This window comes from Amphibalanus amphitrite, unplaced genomic scaffold, assembly GCF_019059575.1.
Source record: "Amphibalanus amphitrite isolate SeventyFive unplaced genomic scaffold, NRLGWU_Aamphi_draft 000731F_arrow, whole genome shotgun sequence".
NCBI lineage: Eukaryota > Metazoa > Arthropoda > Thecostraca > Balanomorpha > Balanidae > Amphibalanus > Amphibalanus amphitrite.
Window position 1 is genome coordinate 111,389 of NW_024882225.1, and position 18,302 is coordinate 129,690.

At 53.7% G+C, this 18,302-nt stretch overlaps 1 protein-coding gene across 2 annotated transcripts in view; it reads left to right on the forward strand.

Moving 5' to 3' along the window:
• The window catches only part of LOC122365330 (RNA-binding protein Musashi homolog Rbp6-like), a 132,345-nt gene that overhangs the window by 48,888 nt on the left and 65,155 nt on the right, over positions 1-18,302 (forward strand). For both annotated transcript variants that reach the window (XM_043336465.1, XM_043336466.1), the window contains exons 4-5: positions 8,430-8,514; positions 13,478-13,519. In XM_043336465.1, the coding sequence (XP_043192400.1) occupies positions 8,430-8,514; positions 13,478-13,519 (127 nt within the window). The remainder of the gene's footprint in view (positions 1-8,429; positions 8,515-13,477; positions 13,520-18,302) is intronic.

The window sequence follows — 18,302 nt, forward strand, 5'->3', positions numbered from 1 at the left end:
CAAGTCAGAGAAGGGAGAGGACGTGTGCGTTGTGAAGGAGCTGAGCTGTGGCGTATAAGTGTTGCGTGTGCAGTATAAGGAGCTGCTGTGGTGTTAAGAATAATAATAATAAGAAGTCAAACAGTGAAATGATATGGATTGTTGGACATGGCTTTCATCCTTACTGGTCTGGTGAGTGATTATGGGAAAGATCAGTGCAGATATTGCTGGCGTTTTAGTGTGGTTTATGTACCTATGTCACTCATTTTCTTTTCAAATGAAGCTCCAACCAGGCTTGAGTCTCAGGTTGGAGACACTGTTCATTTGTTGACTGTCAGTCGACGTCTATAAGTACATATGACGGACTGAACAATGAGCATGTTGCACACTAAAACTGCATTAAGCTTTGAACAAGAAATTAAATGTACCTAATTTTTGGTTGGGAGTGAACCAACCAGTGAACGCGGTGAAGTGCTGTTTTATGCAATTCCTGTCACTGCACCCATGTTGTCAAATAAAATTTTTGTAGACACATGAGCCACCATTGTTCGGTCAGGGAATTTTTGCCCTTTTGTTGCAATTTATTTTACCCATATCGACAGAAATGAAGCATTCTCAATGTTTTCGTAACAGGTATTTGGAGCCTGTATGGTGTCATGGCTGGTGCGGATTCCTGCAGGCTATGTTGCAGGTGTGAATCAAGTGCAGATTTGTCACCACGACCGGTGCAGATTACCGACTGATTTATGACGTTGGTTGGCATGAGGTTGGTTGCGTTGCTTTATACGTTGGTTTGAATAAACATCTTTGTGTTTAAATACTCGTCTGTATGATACTTTTTTAATAAAAATTTCGACGCGTGTCGCAACACGGTGTGTGAAAACGCACAACATGTATATATACTGTAAAACATATTTGCACGTTTTGAGTCATCCTGGCAAATCTCACTAACCAAATGCGTGTAAATTTTGTATTTACACACTGCATCCCGAAGTTTACACGCATTTGGCTAATGATATTTGCCTGGATAACATTGCACGTTGTGCAAATCTCGGCAGAAGCTTGTGAAGCTTACTCACATTTTGCGTGTAAGCGTGTTTTCTTCTGTGTGTGTTATGTAACACCGAAGTTAGTTATCGTGCAACTAGGCGATGCCTAGTTGCATGATAACTAACTTCGGTGTTACATAACACGCACAAAAGGAAACACGCTTACACGCAAAATGCTAGTAAGCTTCACACGCTTTTGCCTAGTGAGATTTGCCAGGATAACTAACTTTTTAGTTACTTTACACGCATAATATTAGTACATTGACAGGTAGATATTAGTTAAGTAACACGGTCACACGCAAAAGGCGTGTAGGTCAACACCACGTCGGAAACTAATGTCTTAGTTTCATAACACGTTTTTTCTTAAAAGCGTGTTATATAAAACACGTTTGGCCAGCAGATGCGTGTAAACTTAACACGCTTTAGGTTAGTGAGATTTGCCATGATAACACGGAAGTTAGTTACCATTTTTTACAGTGTGGGTGAGAAGCCCAAACCTCTTCACAAGACTGCTGGTCGTCGTTGGTCCATGTGTCTGACGTCCACCCGTCGGTCTTTTGGTCCGTCGCCCGGTGCCGTCGATTCGACAACCGTTTTCTCTCATGACCTCGCCCTTGTCCCTTTAAGCACGCTGACGCGGAGCAACAACAGGAGATTGGGATGCCAATCGTGTCTCTGTCCGGTGACTCAGGGGCAGAGGTCATGGGGTCAGCGACCATCGCCGACGCAGGGGTCAACAAGGTCCGGCCAGGTTGCTAGGTTCGAATGTGGTCGGTTGGGTCTACAGAGGTTTGTTGCAATAATTGGTTTCATACAGATATTGTATTGCTTTTGTCCCTCAATTTGAGTCGTCCGACTGTAATTGGTAACCGCTCGTTGTCCTTTACTGCCATTCTGTTATTAGTTCCTCTTATGCTTCCGACTCCTTCTTACCATGTCTCCGTTGTCAATATCCCTTCCCATTGCACATTGGTTTCCCTCCTGGTTCTCCGCCGACCGTCTAGTTGTTCTCGTCTGGTTCTCCCTTGGTTCTCCTCCGACTATTCTGCTGGTTATCGGCCGGTTACCGCCGGTTGTCCGCTCCGGTAACCGTGCACCGGCGGTTCCCACGCCTGCGGCCGTCTCTGGGGGCTCTGTGCGGCGCCCGGCCCTCATCGACCGGCGTGAGAGACCGGTCAGCCGGGCTGACCCGGCGGACAAGGCAGCGCCCAATGGACGCAATCAATAGAGAGGACACGCCGCGCGTCTTGCCGGCCGGCGCCGGTCCGCCGCCCCTCCCCTGCCGCCCGGAGATTGCCCCAACGCCCGTCCAACCATCCACGGTCACACACTGGGGGAGAAGATGTCAGAGATCCCCACAATCGTAGACAAGGGAAGACGCAGGTAGAGCTCACATCCATTTCGGAAAACCAACGTTACACCCATTCGCCGCCAGCATGACATATATTGACATAAACCAAATGCAATTGTCCGCTGAGCCCCACACGGACAGTCCTCGAGCAGCCGCCAGCCCACAAAGGGAAGAATGAGGGCTGATAGGTTTGTTCTGCAAGGAAGGTAAAGATGGACGTGAGCTGCTCATACTCCGCTGATGTCCTTTACACGGCTGTGTCATGTTACACCCACCCGGTCAGTGGGACCACGCCCTCAGCTGTGGACTCCTCAGCTGTTAGCCTGTAACCAGCTGCAGCACTGCCAATTATAGCCGCCCAGCCGGCCAGAGCTCTGGACTGCAGTGACGGTCGCACCGGCCGACACATCGATCAGGCTGTCTGTCGGTCCACAAATGGGGCGTCCCGTCCGTCTGACCCGTCCAGGGGTAACTATACATCGGAGCCGGGCAGCTGTCTGACCGCGACAGCCTAGTATTATAATGCTAGGCTGTCGCGGTAGGGTGGTAAAGCTACACAACAGACCAAAAGACTATCTCAGCCTATCTACCTCAGCCAGTCAGACTACCTTAGCCTATCTCAAAACTTCACCAAGATCTGACAGAACCGCCCTTCCTAAACATCTAACGGAGCCGCCTTAGCCAAAGATCTAACACTACCTTCACTAGGCTCTTCTAAACCCTTCGCCACATAATACGTCAATTCCTGCACCAACATCTGCCCAAATAGTTCCGCTACCTCTGTGTCAAACCCCCATCAAAATCTGACAGATCTCTGTAGTAGCTCTCTGCGGTCGAGATCTGAGCCTTGCCCCAAAGGTCGAGATCAGAGCCTTGTCCAAAACTCCGGCGGACGAGTACAGCTCGCGGTGGCCGTCGCCAAAAGTAAGCCCCATTACCGCTGCTCTGGGGCGGCGCACACTGGTCGGAAACGCTCCAGCGAGAGGCCAGCGGCCTTCCCGCAAAAGTTTTTTGCTTGTTATTCCACAACTAGTCAAGCAAACTTCATAAAACTTTGCATACCTTCTCTGTCATATGTAAGCTATCATTTGGATGTCAAGCACTAAATATATGACGTGCATCTGTTAAGTTATGACGTCATAATTGAGTATAATACAGGATCTAACACCACTTTAAGTCAACAAGGGAAATTGGGAGCTGCTATTCGGGCACCGGGAATGGTTTCATGCACTTCTTGCAAGGTCCAGTGCTTGACTTAAGCATTGTTGACTTTGCGTGACGTCATTTATGACGTCACTAAGGCCATATAAGTTTTTCGTCAATAACTCCTGATCAGATGGAGCTAGAGAGTCGGGAAAGCCACCATTGGACTCAGGAAGACCTGCCGAATCGAATGATATGCAATATGACCTCATTCAACCATTTTCGTGACCTGAGGGGCTCCGACCTGACCTTGACCCGAGGTTAACACCTTAAGTTGAGTTCACCCGAACACCAAGTATAGCATTCAACGCGCCTGAGCTAGACAAACACGATGATGCCAAAATCGCGGCAGTGCGACCATTTTTTGGTAAAGTAATTAACCTAAAACCGAACCCGTGCCTTGTGGCACTTACGTGACCTAAGAGGTCACTGGCTGACCTAAGACCTTAAAATCGGGTAGTACCTGATTTTTGCGTCTTATAACGGCACACAAGCTTTTTTCCGCGAGGCTCTAGCTCAATTAGAGGCGAAACGGCGAGGGAGTTGTACCAACCCTCCCCGGTCAATATAGAAAACCAATCGGTCCGGCCAGGGTTAAATACCGGAATTGTAATCTAATGTAACTAAAGACGACCCAAGGTAACCTGACGTCAGTGACAGGTGTCCTATATTTGCAGCGTCTTATATTCACGAAGGTTTCAATTTCCACTTTCTTCAGCCGAGTGATGGTTGTCAATAGCAAGGCTCTCTAAATGCAAGCCGTAATCGCCACGCAATATGTGGAAGGCTTTTGATGTCAATACATACATAAATGCATACATAAAACGCGCTTTTCACAAAATTCATAAACTCAAGCGCATCTGTTTTTAATGACCAGTCAACTACGCATGGATGCGTGCAGGCCACACAGGTCAGCGTAAGCCGGGCGCGGCGGCCGAGCCGAAACTGGGGCGGGGCGGGCGGTAGTTGGGTAGGAAGAGCGGCTCCTGCAAATTTTGCGCAAATATGCGCAGTTAGCTTTTATGTTGCCCTGGTGTGAATTTAAATCCTACTTCATCTCACAAAAAATCAGAGTGGAACTAGATGGGACTACCTGTTGTTTCCTTACCTAAACTTTGCAGTTATATTCCAGAATCACTGTAGGAGAGCCTTCATAAAAAAGCTATAGTACATCTTAGTTAGGGATTTAATATGCCAAAAATTTTGCACTGACCAGTCGGCAACTTCATAACGAACATTTTGATGCATAATATGTGGGATTTCAATTTGGTGTCTATCAGCAATAAGACTCTGAATATCCGGCTCAAGAAACCTCCTGCTCCGCGTCAGTTTCCGAGTTCTGGGATACCCCATCTTCGGGGGCTGATTACAGTTATTTTTGGTCACCCGGATTAGTTTTTTGACCTAAGTATAATAATTTGATCAATTTCAAATCGATCTATATAAAAAATAATCCGAAACTCCGGAATCGCCCGTGGCCTCTCGTGAGGGCGTTTCCGACCAGTGTGCGGCGGTGAGGGGGCGGTCCGTCCGGCGGAAACGCAGGGGCCGCGGAGAAGAGGAGAACGCTATGTTTAGCCTCTGAGGCTGAAGTGGAGGAGATGAGCCGGCAAGTGGCCTGAGGGGACGGGGACGGGCGTGGTCTGTGGAGGGCGTGGTATGCGACCATTGAAGAGCCTGCTCAGTGCTCAGTGCGAGCTGATGGAATGATGCCAGCGGCGGTGGTATATCTGCGCGAAGCTGCTCGTGGCGGCTCTAACTGCTTGGCCATCCGCGGCATCTGGCTCTCTCGTGTCAGTGTGGCGCTGTGCTTCCTTCACTCTCTAATCTCGGAGGACATTATGGCAAACAGCTGTTGGTTTCTTGGCTGGGCGCCCCATGCTGAGGCGCCATGACGTCAGTAATCTCCTTTGGGTCGGCCGCCCCACGTGCTCTCTCCCCCGACGGAGTTCGGATGGTAGTACTCGGGGAACAGGGAGGAGGCGCCGCATTTCCTGACTGTCGGAGCGACACAGCCGATCGATAGTACTCAGAGCCCTGCAGCGGCTCTCATGGCCGGGCCAGCGGCCCGCATACGACGGGCGCGCATTGGGGCATCGGTGCTCAAAGAATGACTTCTGGTGCTCAGACCAGGATGGCACTGGTGCTCAGACTAGGTCGTTCGGTACCAAGATGCTTGCACATTGTGCTTTCAAGTTTTAAAGAAAGATGCAGCTCAGTCCCAACAACAAATAAACCTGAGCTCTTGGCTGTAACAGTGCAGCTCACACCATACAACAAAGCCCAGACCTGACTGGACCTCAGATCTCTGCCCGATCTAAGTCACGCTGTCTGTGTGGAGACGCCAGTTCGATGCCGCTGGGTCACGGGTGGAAGGCACTCCCCTCTGTGTTCAGTGACGACAGCCGTTTGGTCGCCTCCGTACCGGGAGTAAATATGCACACACCGATGTGTGCAAACGAAGGTGAGGCTGCTTAGTTACACTGGAAATCGAACACGGACTTGTGTACCGTCTATTCACGACGAACACAGAACATGCTGTGCTGATGATCATGATGAAATAACGCCATGAAATAGTTACATCAGAGGAAGACATCCGAGCCCGACAGCTTCTCGCTCCTTCGCTGTCTCCTTGTCCCTCGCTCGTTTAGTTCTCTTGCAATCGTATTTCTCCTCAGCTCACGAACAGCGCCGTGGCGCAATAGATCCAGTCACGGCGCAGCTGAGACGGCAGTGGCGCGACTGCGGCGTTAGCGGCGCTCGTGCCGCGGCCCATTGTCCGACCTCTGACGACGTCCTGTCATGACATCCGCTGCGCCAGGTGCCGCAAGGTTTTTGCTGCGCGGCTTAGCGGGCCGGCCATTTGAGCCGGCCCGCTGCCGGGTGGACCCCTCCTCAGCCGTATTTTGACACCGTACAGAGAGTGGTCCTCAACTTGGTCTGGTTCCCATTCATAGTCCTTTGATAAGAGCAGCATGCCAGCTGCCTGAGAGGCGAGAGCACCACGGCGACGGTGCCGCAACACTGACGCGTTACCATGGCGTTTTGTTTTCGTTGCGCGCCGGCCGTGTGTGCTAGCGCTCGACAGGCGATGTTATTCAATGGCGCCGCGTGTCAGCCTGTTTGCAATGGGTGACGCAGCGCGCCTGAAAGTGACGACTCCACAAACATGAAGCCTGTAGCCTATTCCGGGCTTCAGTATTGACACAACACTTCAATATTACAGTAATACTCAGTTCAGTTGCCGCCACTGACGTGTCGCGTTTGACAATCGCCCGCACAGTGACCATCAAAACACCACGCTGGGACCTAAGTAACTGATCCTCTCATCCTTCCCCACCCCACGGGTCCCGCTCGTCCTCCAACCACCAAACTAGAGCCGGACGCGGACTGCCGACGGTGACCCGCCGAGCCCGTCAGACTGGTGACCCGAATGGCTCGCACAGTGACCATCAGAACACCACGCTGGGACCTAAGTAACCGAGCTCCGTCATCCCTTTCTCTCTGATCCCGTGGGTCTCCTCTTCTCCTCCAGCCTAGAGCGGAGCGCGGGCAGCTGACGATGACCCGCCGAGCCCCCCCCCGTGCCCGTCGTCCCGACCGTGCCCACCGAGCCCGTCGTGGCCGTCGTATTCCGACCTCCGATCGACCGGCGGCGTTCTCCGAACGGCGGCGTCACGGTCGTGCCGAGAGGCGGCCGACGCTGTCTGTCGGTCGCGCGCGGCCCGTTTAACGAGCCCCTTTCAGCGGCGCCGCTCGTGATGTACTCAATAGGACGGCGGCGCGGCGCGTGCCGCATTGATTTCGGCGGCCGCCGCCGGCCAGGGCCAGGGTAGTAATCCGATGGTATGTGACTGTGGCGGCGCGCCGGGAGGTGCTGAGAGGAGTGGGTGGTGGGAGCAGGTCCACGGGGTGGGACTGTAGCGGACAGTGGGCGGTGGAAGCACTGGTCTGGTGGGACTGCAGTGGACAGTGGGTGGTGGGGTAGCCGCGTCTAGTGGGACTGCGGTGGATAGCGTGCGGTGGGACTGCAGTGGACAGTTGACGGCGGGAGAATCCTAGTCTGGTGGGACCGCAGTGGACAGTGGATGACAGTCGGACCGGAATGGAGCGAACAGCAGGTGCACCTTACCGGCATCACCTGCGGACCAAAATACCGCCCAACCTGTTATAACTTCCGTCATTATTTATTCAAGCACTTGCGACTTTTAAACGTCCTCATTAAATGGAACAAAGTTTTAGCTAATGCGATTCAACAGCAATCAGTTTATATTCGTAATAATTTAGCAACACAAAGTGCCCCGACCCCACGACAATGAAAACCAGCCTTCACCTAATCGGTAAATGCATCTATGTCACTAACATTTTGAGCCCCGCCTTCCTTTTCTGTATCTAAAATAGACGAGTATTTTTAGGTCTAGGAGTGTTTACATTGCCCTATCGTTTAATCTTTTGTGTAACCAGTGCCATGGCCGAGGACAGTTTTATCTAGGCTAGCCAGATCTGCACAATCTAGCGCTTTTAGATAATTTATAGAATCGTGACTATTACGCGCTCGCAGACGTGCAGAATTGGGTACAATGAATTGTCTAATGGGGGCGTTTTGCCTCTCGCACATAAGATCACGGTCCGTCCGTACCTCTGCGAGCGCTGTATGTAGACCAAACGGTCTCCAGTCGCTATACGACTTGGATCGAGATTTCTCTTATATGCGCTGCAGTGTGCAGAAAAGTGCAATAGGGTTCGACTCTCTGCCATAGTCATTGACTCTCTAGGCTCTAGTGCTCTCCAGTGTTATACAGTGAGGTGAACTAGCGCGTAGTCAAACTGGCTCCTCTCCTTTTTAGGGGCTTTGGCTTTGTCACCTACAGCGACCCGGCTAGCGTAGACAAAGTTTTAGCGAGCGGCACCCATGAACTAGACGGCAAAAAGGTACGGACTCTGGCCCTTCTTTACGTGTGGTGCTGGTGACTGTTGTGTCGTCTCGCCTCCGTACGATCTGGTGCCAGACGGGGCTGGTTTTGTGGTGTTGGGGCTTGTGATGGTGCCGGGGCTGTATGAATTGCTTTGGATTGCATGGGTTTATTCATTGCATGACTGGATGAATTATCAAGCGAAACAGTGTCCTGTTCACCGTCTAACGTTTCATTGCAGATATGAATTCTGCCCTTAAGTGCACTTGCTTCGCTGCATGTAAAATGACTGCATTCTGCTTTGTTTTCAGATATCATTCCCTTACCTGCAGTTGTGTGAAGTTTAACCATGAGGCCGCTTAGCAACTGGCTTGCTTAATGCCTCTGCACTTTAGGGTCTTAATCGGTGAACTGCCTGAAATAATCTGGCCAACTATTTTGTACTTGGCAATTGGCATTTATACCTTGCTTTTAATTCAAATAACTCTTATCATTTATCTCTACAAGAAACATGATTTCACGTAACGTTTTAAGTGCTATAGATCGTTAACGTCATTGCAATATAATGCACTAATTTTCAACATCACAATACATTCAGATGTCGCTACACCCCAAGGATCGACCTGACCTTTTAGGGACAGCGACGGTGCAGCCGCCACGTGATCCTCGCGGGGTCGATTCGACACGTGTATGACCATCTGAGCTTCACGCGGCGGCACGTGCGCACGTGCACGAAATGACCATCAGCCGGTACTGATTAACACAAGGCTGCCGAGAAGAGGGCCGGAAAGAAGAGAGGAGGGAAAAGCACAGACGGGGTCCGATCCGAAGCTACCATGCTTCGGGCCCATGCCCGGTTCAAAAGGAGAAGAGAGCGGTGATGATGGCTCCAGCCAAGAAGAGGAGAAAGCGATGGAATTCATTCTTACAACGCAAAATTGTTACGTTTCCCAGAACCATACTCACCAAGATCGCTGCAACGCCGTGCAAATTCATTGATAATTAACCACAGGTTGAAACTGTCTCCCAAATGAGCCGTCCGCAGCTATTCTCGGAACAGCTCGCGGTACCGAGCCGCTCCACATTGGCGCTCCGTTATCGCCCGCGGGCCTGTTTGCGCCCTCCCCCCACACCGGCCCTGTCACCGCTGCAGACTGTCGGTGCGTTCTTAATGGTCCGCGCTGCGAACGACCAGCTGGTATCGAATGACCCGCCCCTCCAGGGCTGCGGCACCAGGCACCGGTTTAAGAGAGGGGTACCGAAAGCCCCCAGCGAGTTTCTGGAAACGACATCAGTGAAAGAAACATCACAAGGAACGCACGCGGGTAGCGTCTAGACGTTTCGGGGATGTTATAAGGGACGTCGCATGGTCCTTCTGAGGCTGTACCCCAGCTCGTCGTCTCTCCGAGTTCTCCAATCGGGCGCGCATTCCCCACCATCTGTCACGACGCGGAATGTGACGCGGCGCGTCGTCACGCGTGACGTCAGAGGCCGGCTCGCGTCACGGCAATGGTGCTCGTAATGGGCGTATCGGCGAGTGTAGGCTCGGCCCGGTGGCATCTGTTGGCGTACACATTTACACTCTCGCCCCGCCCCGGACAGAGGCAAATTCCTAGCCAAAGGACAGAGTTACAGCGACCGAAATAATTTTTCTTGACTCAGAGCTGTACCGTCACGTTTCTCATATCTTTCATCGTAAGTTTTTCTTGAATATAAAGTCTTTCTGAAAGAGCGAAACATTTAGGATGCAACAAGAGCCTCCTGCGTGCCATCAAAACTGTCGGCCAAATGGCAAGGAACCATCTCCAACGATTCGGTACATTCGCTCTTTCGGCCACCCGCACCGGACCGGGCCAATGTGATGGAGCTGAAGACGTTCATCAGCCGCAGCTGCGCACTCGCTTGGTATTCCGTACGGTTATTGTTTGGCTCTGGACCACAGCGCAAACTGACGGCCGGGCAGGCCGAATTGGCCAGTCGCCGCCGTGTATTTGCAGTCACTGCATGCCAGCAACGCTACAAAACACAACTTTAATTTGCCGTTCGCTAAGGCAGAAGCCGAATTCAGGCGACGTACTGCGCATGCCGGCCAGTGAACCGCGAAGGCGATCAAAACAGATCAATGCGTGTTCAGTCAATTATTATTCTTTGGACGCCGACATCCCCGGTCGGTCGTTTGTCGTATCGGTACGACACTGAACTTTTGCATGCAGAGCTTGCCTTGTTAAAGAAATCCTTTTCATCAAATATCATGTTCCGCTGGAAGTTGGGTCAAACTTTTTAATGGAAGCCAAATTGTGGGGGTAAAATAGCTATTGGCGTCTCAGCCATCCAGAAATGCGGAGACTTGCTGCGTGGCGAGCCACTATCTGGCTAACCGAACCAAAACGCGTTGCGTGCAGCTTGGCCGTCAATAGCAGATCAATTAAAGCCGTTCCCTGAAAATCGGACCTTTATAAAACGGCCCAGCCGTCCAAGTTGGCCGCGTCTTCGATAGTTCCTTCGGCTGCTTCACGTGGAGACATCGCGGGCGTCCTCGATTGATTCGCCGGGTGAACGGGGTACCGCACGTATGAGTGAACACGGTGGTTGCGAGCTTTCCATGCACTCTGCCAGCGGTGCCTAAAAAAGTAGTCTCCCTTAGGTACATCGAAGATGGCTGATGGTTTTTGTAGGGATTACGATCAGTGGGGTTAAAGAGGTGAAACACTTCCCCATTTTATAATTTGGTTGAGCTCCTGACCCACGGCTAAGGGAGACACTGGACACCCTCTGCTACCGCCCGGAGTAGGGCTCACCAAATGTGCAAATTGGGTGTGATTGTAGCGCCAGAGGATGAGTTGAAAAGCGGCCCGACCCTGGCTCAGACACGGTGCAGTGCAGTGTGGGACGAGCCCTGTGAAAGAGGAGCGCGCCAACAAGACCATCTGCGGAACAGGCGCCGGCTGGACGACACCTGGAACCGCTCATGTTGAAGGGATAGCGGCCGGAGACTGACGTCAACGGAATCTGTTAGCGAGATATAGCTGGCAAGTTAGCGCCAACTCGTGGGACTTCGCCAGCGGTATGCGTTCATCAGAGCGATAAAACGAGGTCGCTTTACATACACCAAGAAAAGATGACATGTGCGTTGCGAGATACAAAAATGCGCGTTGTCAGATACAGGAGACAAATTCAGGCGCTAAAAGTTGCAGAGGGCAGCATTCGCCAGACATAACATCGCAGGTAGATAACATTACACATTACATTCCACATCTCATCATCCAGTCACTTTAACGGTGAGAAACCCAGCACCCGATCGGTGCTGCCCCATCAGAACAGTGACAGTTTAATCAGCAGCATTAGCTGCTGCCACTGCGGCCTGCGGATCGGTGTGAACTACACCCAACACCCGGCAATTAGAGGTCGTGCCGCCGCCGGCTGGCGAGGCCGGTCAGAGCGTGAGAACGAGGAACGGAACCGGTCCAGTGGCGAGCGGGGCAGAGTGCCGAGTGAGCGAGGCTGGGTGAGACCAAAACGAACAGCGGTGACGAGGGCGCTGGACGAGACTGAAACGAACAGCGATATCGAGTGGGACAGAATAGAGCGGAAAGTCGCTGAGACTGAAGTGAACAGCAGAACTGAGAGACAGAACACAGTGAAGGGTCGAGCAGTAACAAGAAGAGCAAAGGAGCGCTGAAGGACGAGCAATGCTGGGGTTCGAATTGGGCAGAGCGATGAGGTAAGGTTAGGAAACCGATGAAGGACATTGCAGGTCAGCCAAGATAGGTATAAATCGCCCGTCCAAAATCAAGCCAGCTACATGCTGTGCGGCTGTCATCGCTGCAACCCGCTCAGAGTTGACGGACAGCCAATGGTTGGCGGACTGACACTCATTACACACAGCCAGTGGTTGACGGGCGGATGACTACGGATTGCCGGACGGACGGTCATTGGTTGATGGACGGACGAAAGGATGAGTGTAGTCGTAGTTCCACTTGGCTGCTGCTCTCTGATCACTGCCGTAGTCATTCATTCAGTGGAACATCGATAGGGAGGCAGCTGCTGTTAATGTAGCTGAGAGGACGTGAATTTGGGGTTGCACCCCCACACCCGGGGGTGCAACCATCCACACCCGGGTGTGGATGGTTGCAGCTATATGTACACATCATGGAGATAAGAAATCGATCCAGAATCATGGATATAGTTCACGATTTTCTACCTTATTGTAGGAATATATTATGCATTATTACTAGTTAACTAGCATACATGAAGACGGGAAAACTTGCGAGATTAGACAACACGAAGTCATGAAGTTGTTATGTAACGGTGTAAATATATAATTAAATTAATCTTCAAGGCATGTCCATCACTGGAAACCATTTCATGACGCGTCCACCCGCATGACCCCGTGCGCTGCCAAACATAGCATGTACTACTGGCTCCGGACTATGCACCTTCCTCAAGCATTGGCACTGACCCCAGCGTGTTTGCACCGTCTGCATGTTCCTCAGTGAGTTCATTGAGCACGCGCTATGTGCCAGCATGTTCAGTGTGCTCCGTACAATGTTCAGTGTGCTCCGTCTGCGCGTATGACAGCCGTCACGTGGGTGACAGTCATCACACCTGTGTCGTACTGATTAAACTTTGACCGGGCGCGGCCCGCTCCCAGCACGGACACACCTGCCGTCGACCCCCCCCCCCCCTCCGTCGGTGCAAATGGCCATCAGTGCGGCCCGTCGGTGACTGATGGACTCCGTCGGGGGCGACGCAGCGACATCGCCGCCGTCGACGGCAGGTGGCCTCGAGCTGGGACGGGTCGTGTCAATGTACGGGGGGGGGGGGTGAATCATTGCTGCCGTTTGTTTACTTGCCGATCTGTTCCGAATGCATGCTCCGACAAAGGGCTGTTAAACTTGAAACTGAAGTTCTATAAGCTGTTTGCTTGTGTGAAAAAATGCTCATTTGACTTTATGTGCTAAACATGTGCCAATTTCTTTCAGATCGACCCCAAACTGGCTTTCCCTCGGCGAGCGCACCCAAAGGTAAGTCCTCTCAACGGTCTCGACTATCGGTATAGTCACTCTGTATAACTCATTGACCTCTCCGGTCCTCTGCACCACCACCCCCGGTCCTCTGGTGACCCTCCCCGTCCCCGGCTTCCGTTTCCCCTCCGGGGCCCCCGTCCGTTCCCAGGCCGGCTGCAGCCGCCGTCAGCCCGGTTTATACCGTCCTCTCGTCTGCAGCTGCAGTCGACACGAGCTCGTCAAACCCTTCTCCACAGCTTTCGGCACACGTGTCGGCACCTTTGATCGGTCGCGGGAGGGGCGCCGCCGGCCCTTGAGTCACGCCCGCCAACAACAATCGCCTCTGCTGTGCGCTCCTGCAGTGTCGGAGCGGCCCTGTGGCGAGCCCTCCGCGGGGAGAGGGGCGCGCCGCCGTCGGCCGCGGCTCGAAAAGCACGGCGCGTTCCACTCTGGTATCCCAAGAATCTGAGACTCGCGGCAGGACGGCCGTGTGCAGAGGGTGTTCTGTTTTCGTCATGTTTGCGTCGACGGCGGCGATGCGCCGGATGTTCTCATTTCACGTTGATAGGGAGTACGCGGCACGCATGTGCTGCTTTCCGTTTATCTCTCTCCGTGGTGTTCGCAAAACCGCGAACCCCCTTGCTCGCAGCGGTGGCAGCGGCGTGGTACGTCCCGCCGCGACAGGTCCCCTGGGCTCCCACCGCCGCCGCCGCGCCGTCCCGAGACAGCCCTCTCCTCGCCGCCGTCTCGTCGACGGGTGCCAACACAAGCGGGCCGTCGCCGGGTCTGTGTCGACAGCGACGGGCCGGCGACTCGTCAGCGTCGGCCGGCTCCGTGTCCGTGTGTCGGTGCCGGCTCGTCTTGCCGCGGTGTCGATCCGTCACTGACGCTGCGCGACTGTCGGCAGCGTCGCTCCTCTGCTCCGCCGCGCCGGCAGCAGATCTGACCTCCTCAGCTGTCAGCGGCGCCGGAGACATACTCTGCCCCTCCCCGTCGGTCCCGGCGGTCTCCGTTTCACTCGCGGCCGGCTCGTTTAATTATGTCGGTCATGAGCGCGCCAGGCCCGCCGTCGCCGTCGCGTCTCCGCCCGCTGTGGAATCGACAAGCCTCCGTCGCTGAGGCGAGTTCCTGGGAGAGGCGGAGGAACGCGCTCGGGCCCACGTGTCTGGTGACATGGACTCCGCTCCGCGTGCCACGGGCACGTGTCCCAGCGACAGACGCCATCTTTGATAGGGGCCCCACCTAGGGATGCCATAGACCAAGCCTTGAGGCATTCACAGACCCATCCCCGAACCCGAGCTCTCCTGAATTCCCCCGGGCTCTCTCAGGCTCTCTGGATCTTCTCGGGGCCTCTCGGCCAGTTCCGAGCCACGTCTTCGGAGATAGATGCCGCGCGGGAGCGTCGCGAATTGGATCGGTGATATTTATGGCCGCCGGTATTGAGATAAATACGCGGCTGCCGGCCAGAACCATTGACGCTCGGTCCAGGCGAGGACGGCGGCGCCGGCCGGCCGGCCCCAATCGAGCCCGGCCAAGCACCGCTCATTGAGGGCGCCACAGGACCATTTTCCGCCGGCAGCGAGCGGCGGCCGCTCCGGCCCGCCCTAGGGATACAGTCGGAGAACATGGGCCTGGGAGACAGATGGACGTAGAATGAGACCGAATAAAAGCTGTTTATTGCGTGATATCACGTGTCTGAACTACTAATGCTTTCAGCTCGGCACAATTGGTTCTGGGTTCTGATTACTTTCATGCAGTCCGCAATCATGAACTGGCTTGCATGACCAAAAGTTTCCACGCAGTCCTCACCCGTCACCCTCAATATTTTCCATCTGCCGCCCCCCCCCCCCCCCACCCGAGACGATCTGCCCTGTCATCGTCGGAGGCGCGCGTTTGTTATCCCTCTCCGTGATTGGTTCTAACCGATCGCGAGGATTGTTTGTGTAAACTGCACACCAGCCGCTGCAGCGAGCCGGCAGCAAAAACACAGCGTCCGGACGGAGTTGGGCGGCCCGGGGACTGGATCCGACCCTACGAGCGGCGGACGGGGAGCGAGGTCTGGTCGGTGGTCAGTCGGGAGACGTGGTCAGGTGGTTCATAGGATCGGGCAGCCGCGGTCTGAGCACGAGGCGGATTCTAAAGTTTGTGCCCTTTTTAGGCAGATGCTGTTGAATATTTACGTCATAGCCAAGCTGTAGCAATATTCCTGTGCATTCTAAACCAAACTAAATAACAACGCTCCAACAATCTAGCGCCATTTCCTAACCTTCGTCATTGCCTCTGCCCGACCCTTTTCCCATCGTGACTCCGTGCACCCCGTGCCGTCACCATTCCACCTCTGGCAGCGCCGAGCCGCCGACTTTCCAGCCAGGCCGTTTTACGCTCCGTCACCTCCGCGATATCTCGGCGCCCCCTCCCTGCTCCCCTGCACCCCTCCCTCCACCCGCGGGAGGGCCCGGCGGCGGCGCAGGCATTTCTGAACTGTCGCCCGCGACGCGACGCATTTCTGCCCTGCTATTCATCGTCGTCACGGGCAGATAGGAAGCGCGAGCAAAAACAGAAGCGCCGCGCCGACCGACGGATGCCACCCGGGCCGGCTCTTTATGCCATTAATTAAGTCGTGCTGTGTAATTAAGAACAGTTTGACGTAAATAGGCGGCCAATTGATGCCGTGCTATCGGATGACACCAGATAGACGCGAGAGAGTTCTCAGGTCAGACTGAGCCGCCTGGAGTCGGCGTCGACGCAAGGAGATTGCCGGCGCCAAATTGGCTGGTTTTGTTCTCGCGCTGCGAGAGAACACACGCTGCGAGAGAACACACGCTGCGAGAGCGGAATTCGGCGCGGATTTACGGCGAGGCAAATGGGAGTGGACTAATATGCTGTTATCTGGTAAAGTGGCCGGCGGTGCGCGCCCCGCGACGGCAGTGCGTCGGGTATATCGACCGCCTCCGGGCCGGGGCGGGCCGCTCTAATGCGCGCCGCTCACCGGCACATCATTACGGTCCCGTTTATCATAGCGTGATTAATCTGACGCCGCTTCAATCAGAGCGCACAAATTCAAACCAGCCGCGCGCGCGCCGCACTAAAATGCGTCCCGCTGATGGGTGGCACCGGCAGTCTCTATGACACGGTGGCGGCTCTGGGTCTCTATTAGTCTGTCTCGACCTTCCGTGGCCCAACACGGGCAGCTCTGATCTGAAGACAGTCGCACCACCACGTACTCCATAAACTTCCGTATTCCGACGACACTCCGGCGACACATGCGGCTCCAATCGGGCTCGTTTTACTCGGATGTAATTGCCGGCGAGCCTGTCCAGCTGGTCGCCGTAAATAAGAGGCGACGTGCGCTGCCTTTATGAGGTGACTGTGCCTCGGAGCGAGCTGTAAACACGATTCTGAACACGTGGTGACCACCAGCGACCGAGCGCTGCTCTGAGGCGCCCCTCACCATAGCGACCGTCCTCGTCCGGGCTAGGAGCGGAACGGCGAGCGTCCGTCCCCGCATCGTCCCGCATTCATATTCCGGAGCGGTGGGCTCGCGTTTTTCACCACGAGTTGCGATTGTTGATGAATGGTGCCGACCAGTGTTTGTCGCTGTTTGACGTTCGACGGGGAATCAAAAGTGGAAACTGGAAGTAGTGTTTTTAGGCGTCAGTGGCTCCTGGTAGCGCAGAGGGACCGCAGTTCGTGCTCTGCGTTCGTGTTCGCCCTGTTGTCTTGCCGACTGCACGCTGCTTTATCAATAATCGATCAAATCGGGGCACCACCGACTAATAGCAGGCGAATCAAGCGCGCCGAAATTGCCCTAATGGTGAATGATTCTGGCCCACCCCTTTGCCTACGCGTAGCGTTGTTGAAAAGGTGGCCGTGCAGTCCATGATTGAGCTGGGCCATTTATCGAGTCATTTCTTTCGTAGTGGCACACTCATCCATTTCAAGAAATAAGCGCGATTATACCCATTAGTCCTCATGAATAAGACGCCGGTGCTTTGTGCACTTCATGCACTTAGCAGCGTTGTCTGAACGACCCTTGGCGCACAGTTGGTGTACAGTTCCTACCTTGGTTGACTTTTAAATGATGGTACAACTTTCCTAGATACATTGCTGCACTCAGTGTCAGGCCCTATAACCTTAGAACGAGGACGGGGTCTTACCATGAAGCTGCATCTGTATTCTATACCTGTACCCAGTATCGGTGAACCTTCACCCATCAGTCACCATCCGTCCGGGCTACGCAAAGCGCTCTCCTCACCCGAACTTATCACGGGCGTGGCATTTCGACACTTCTGGCGACGCCGTCCACTCCGTACCCATGACCTCTCCCGAAATCCCCGCCTGCAGCAGCGGTCGTACTCAGAGGGGCTTTTCGAGGAACTGGCTTACCGTTCAGCTGTGAGAACTCGGGACGACGATGGCCCGACTGAACCCAATGATGACTGACGGCTCGGTAAGCTGAAGACTGAGCAGAAAGATTTGAGAGACAGAGCAGTGAAATACTGCACCGTCAAACTCAAAGTCTACCACAAACAGGTCGATTTCATTTGTGATTTGTAAATGAAAATATTGAAACTTCAGGACATGGCATTAGTGTGAAGGAGCACGTCAAATACTCAAAAACTTCAAAAGAAATGTCGAATTACGACGCTTTTGCCAATGAATATACAAGCGTAGTTTGTGCGTTCAAGTGAGGATATAGTATTCCTGGTATGCCCTTGGTGAGCTCATTACACCTGTTCCGTTATCCTCTGCCCATTACGCCCATTCTTCCAGACCCTCCCGTTCGTCCTCCGTCCTTCCG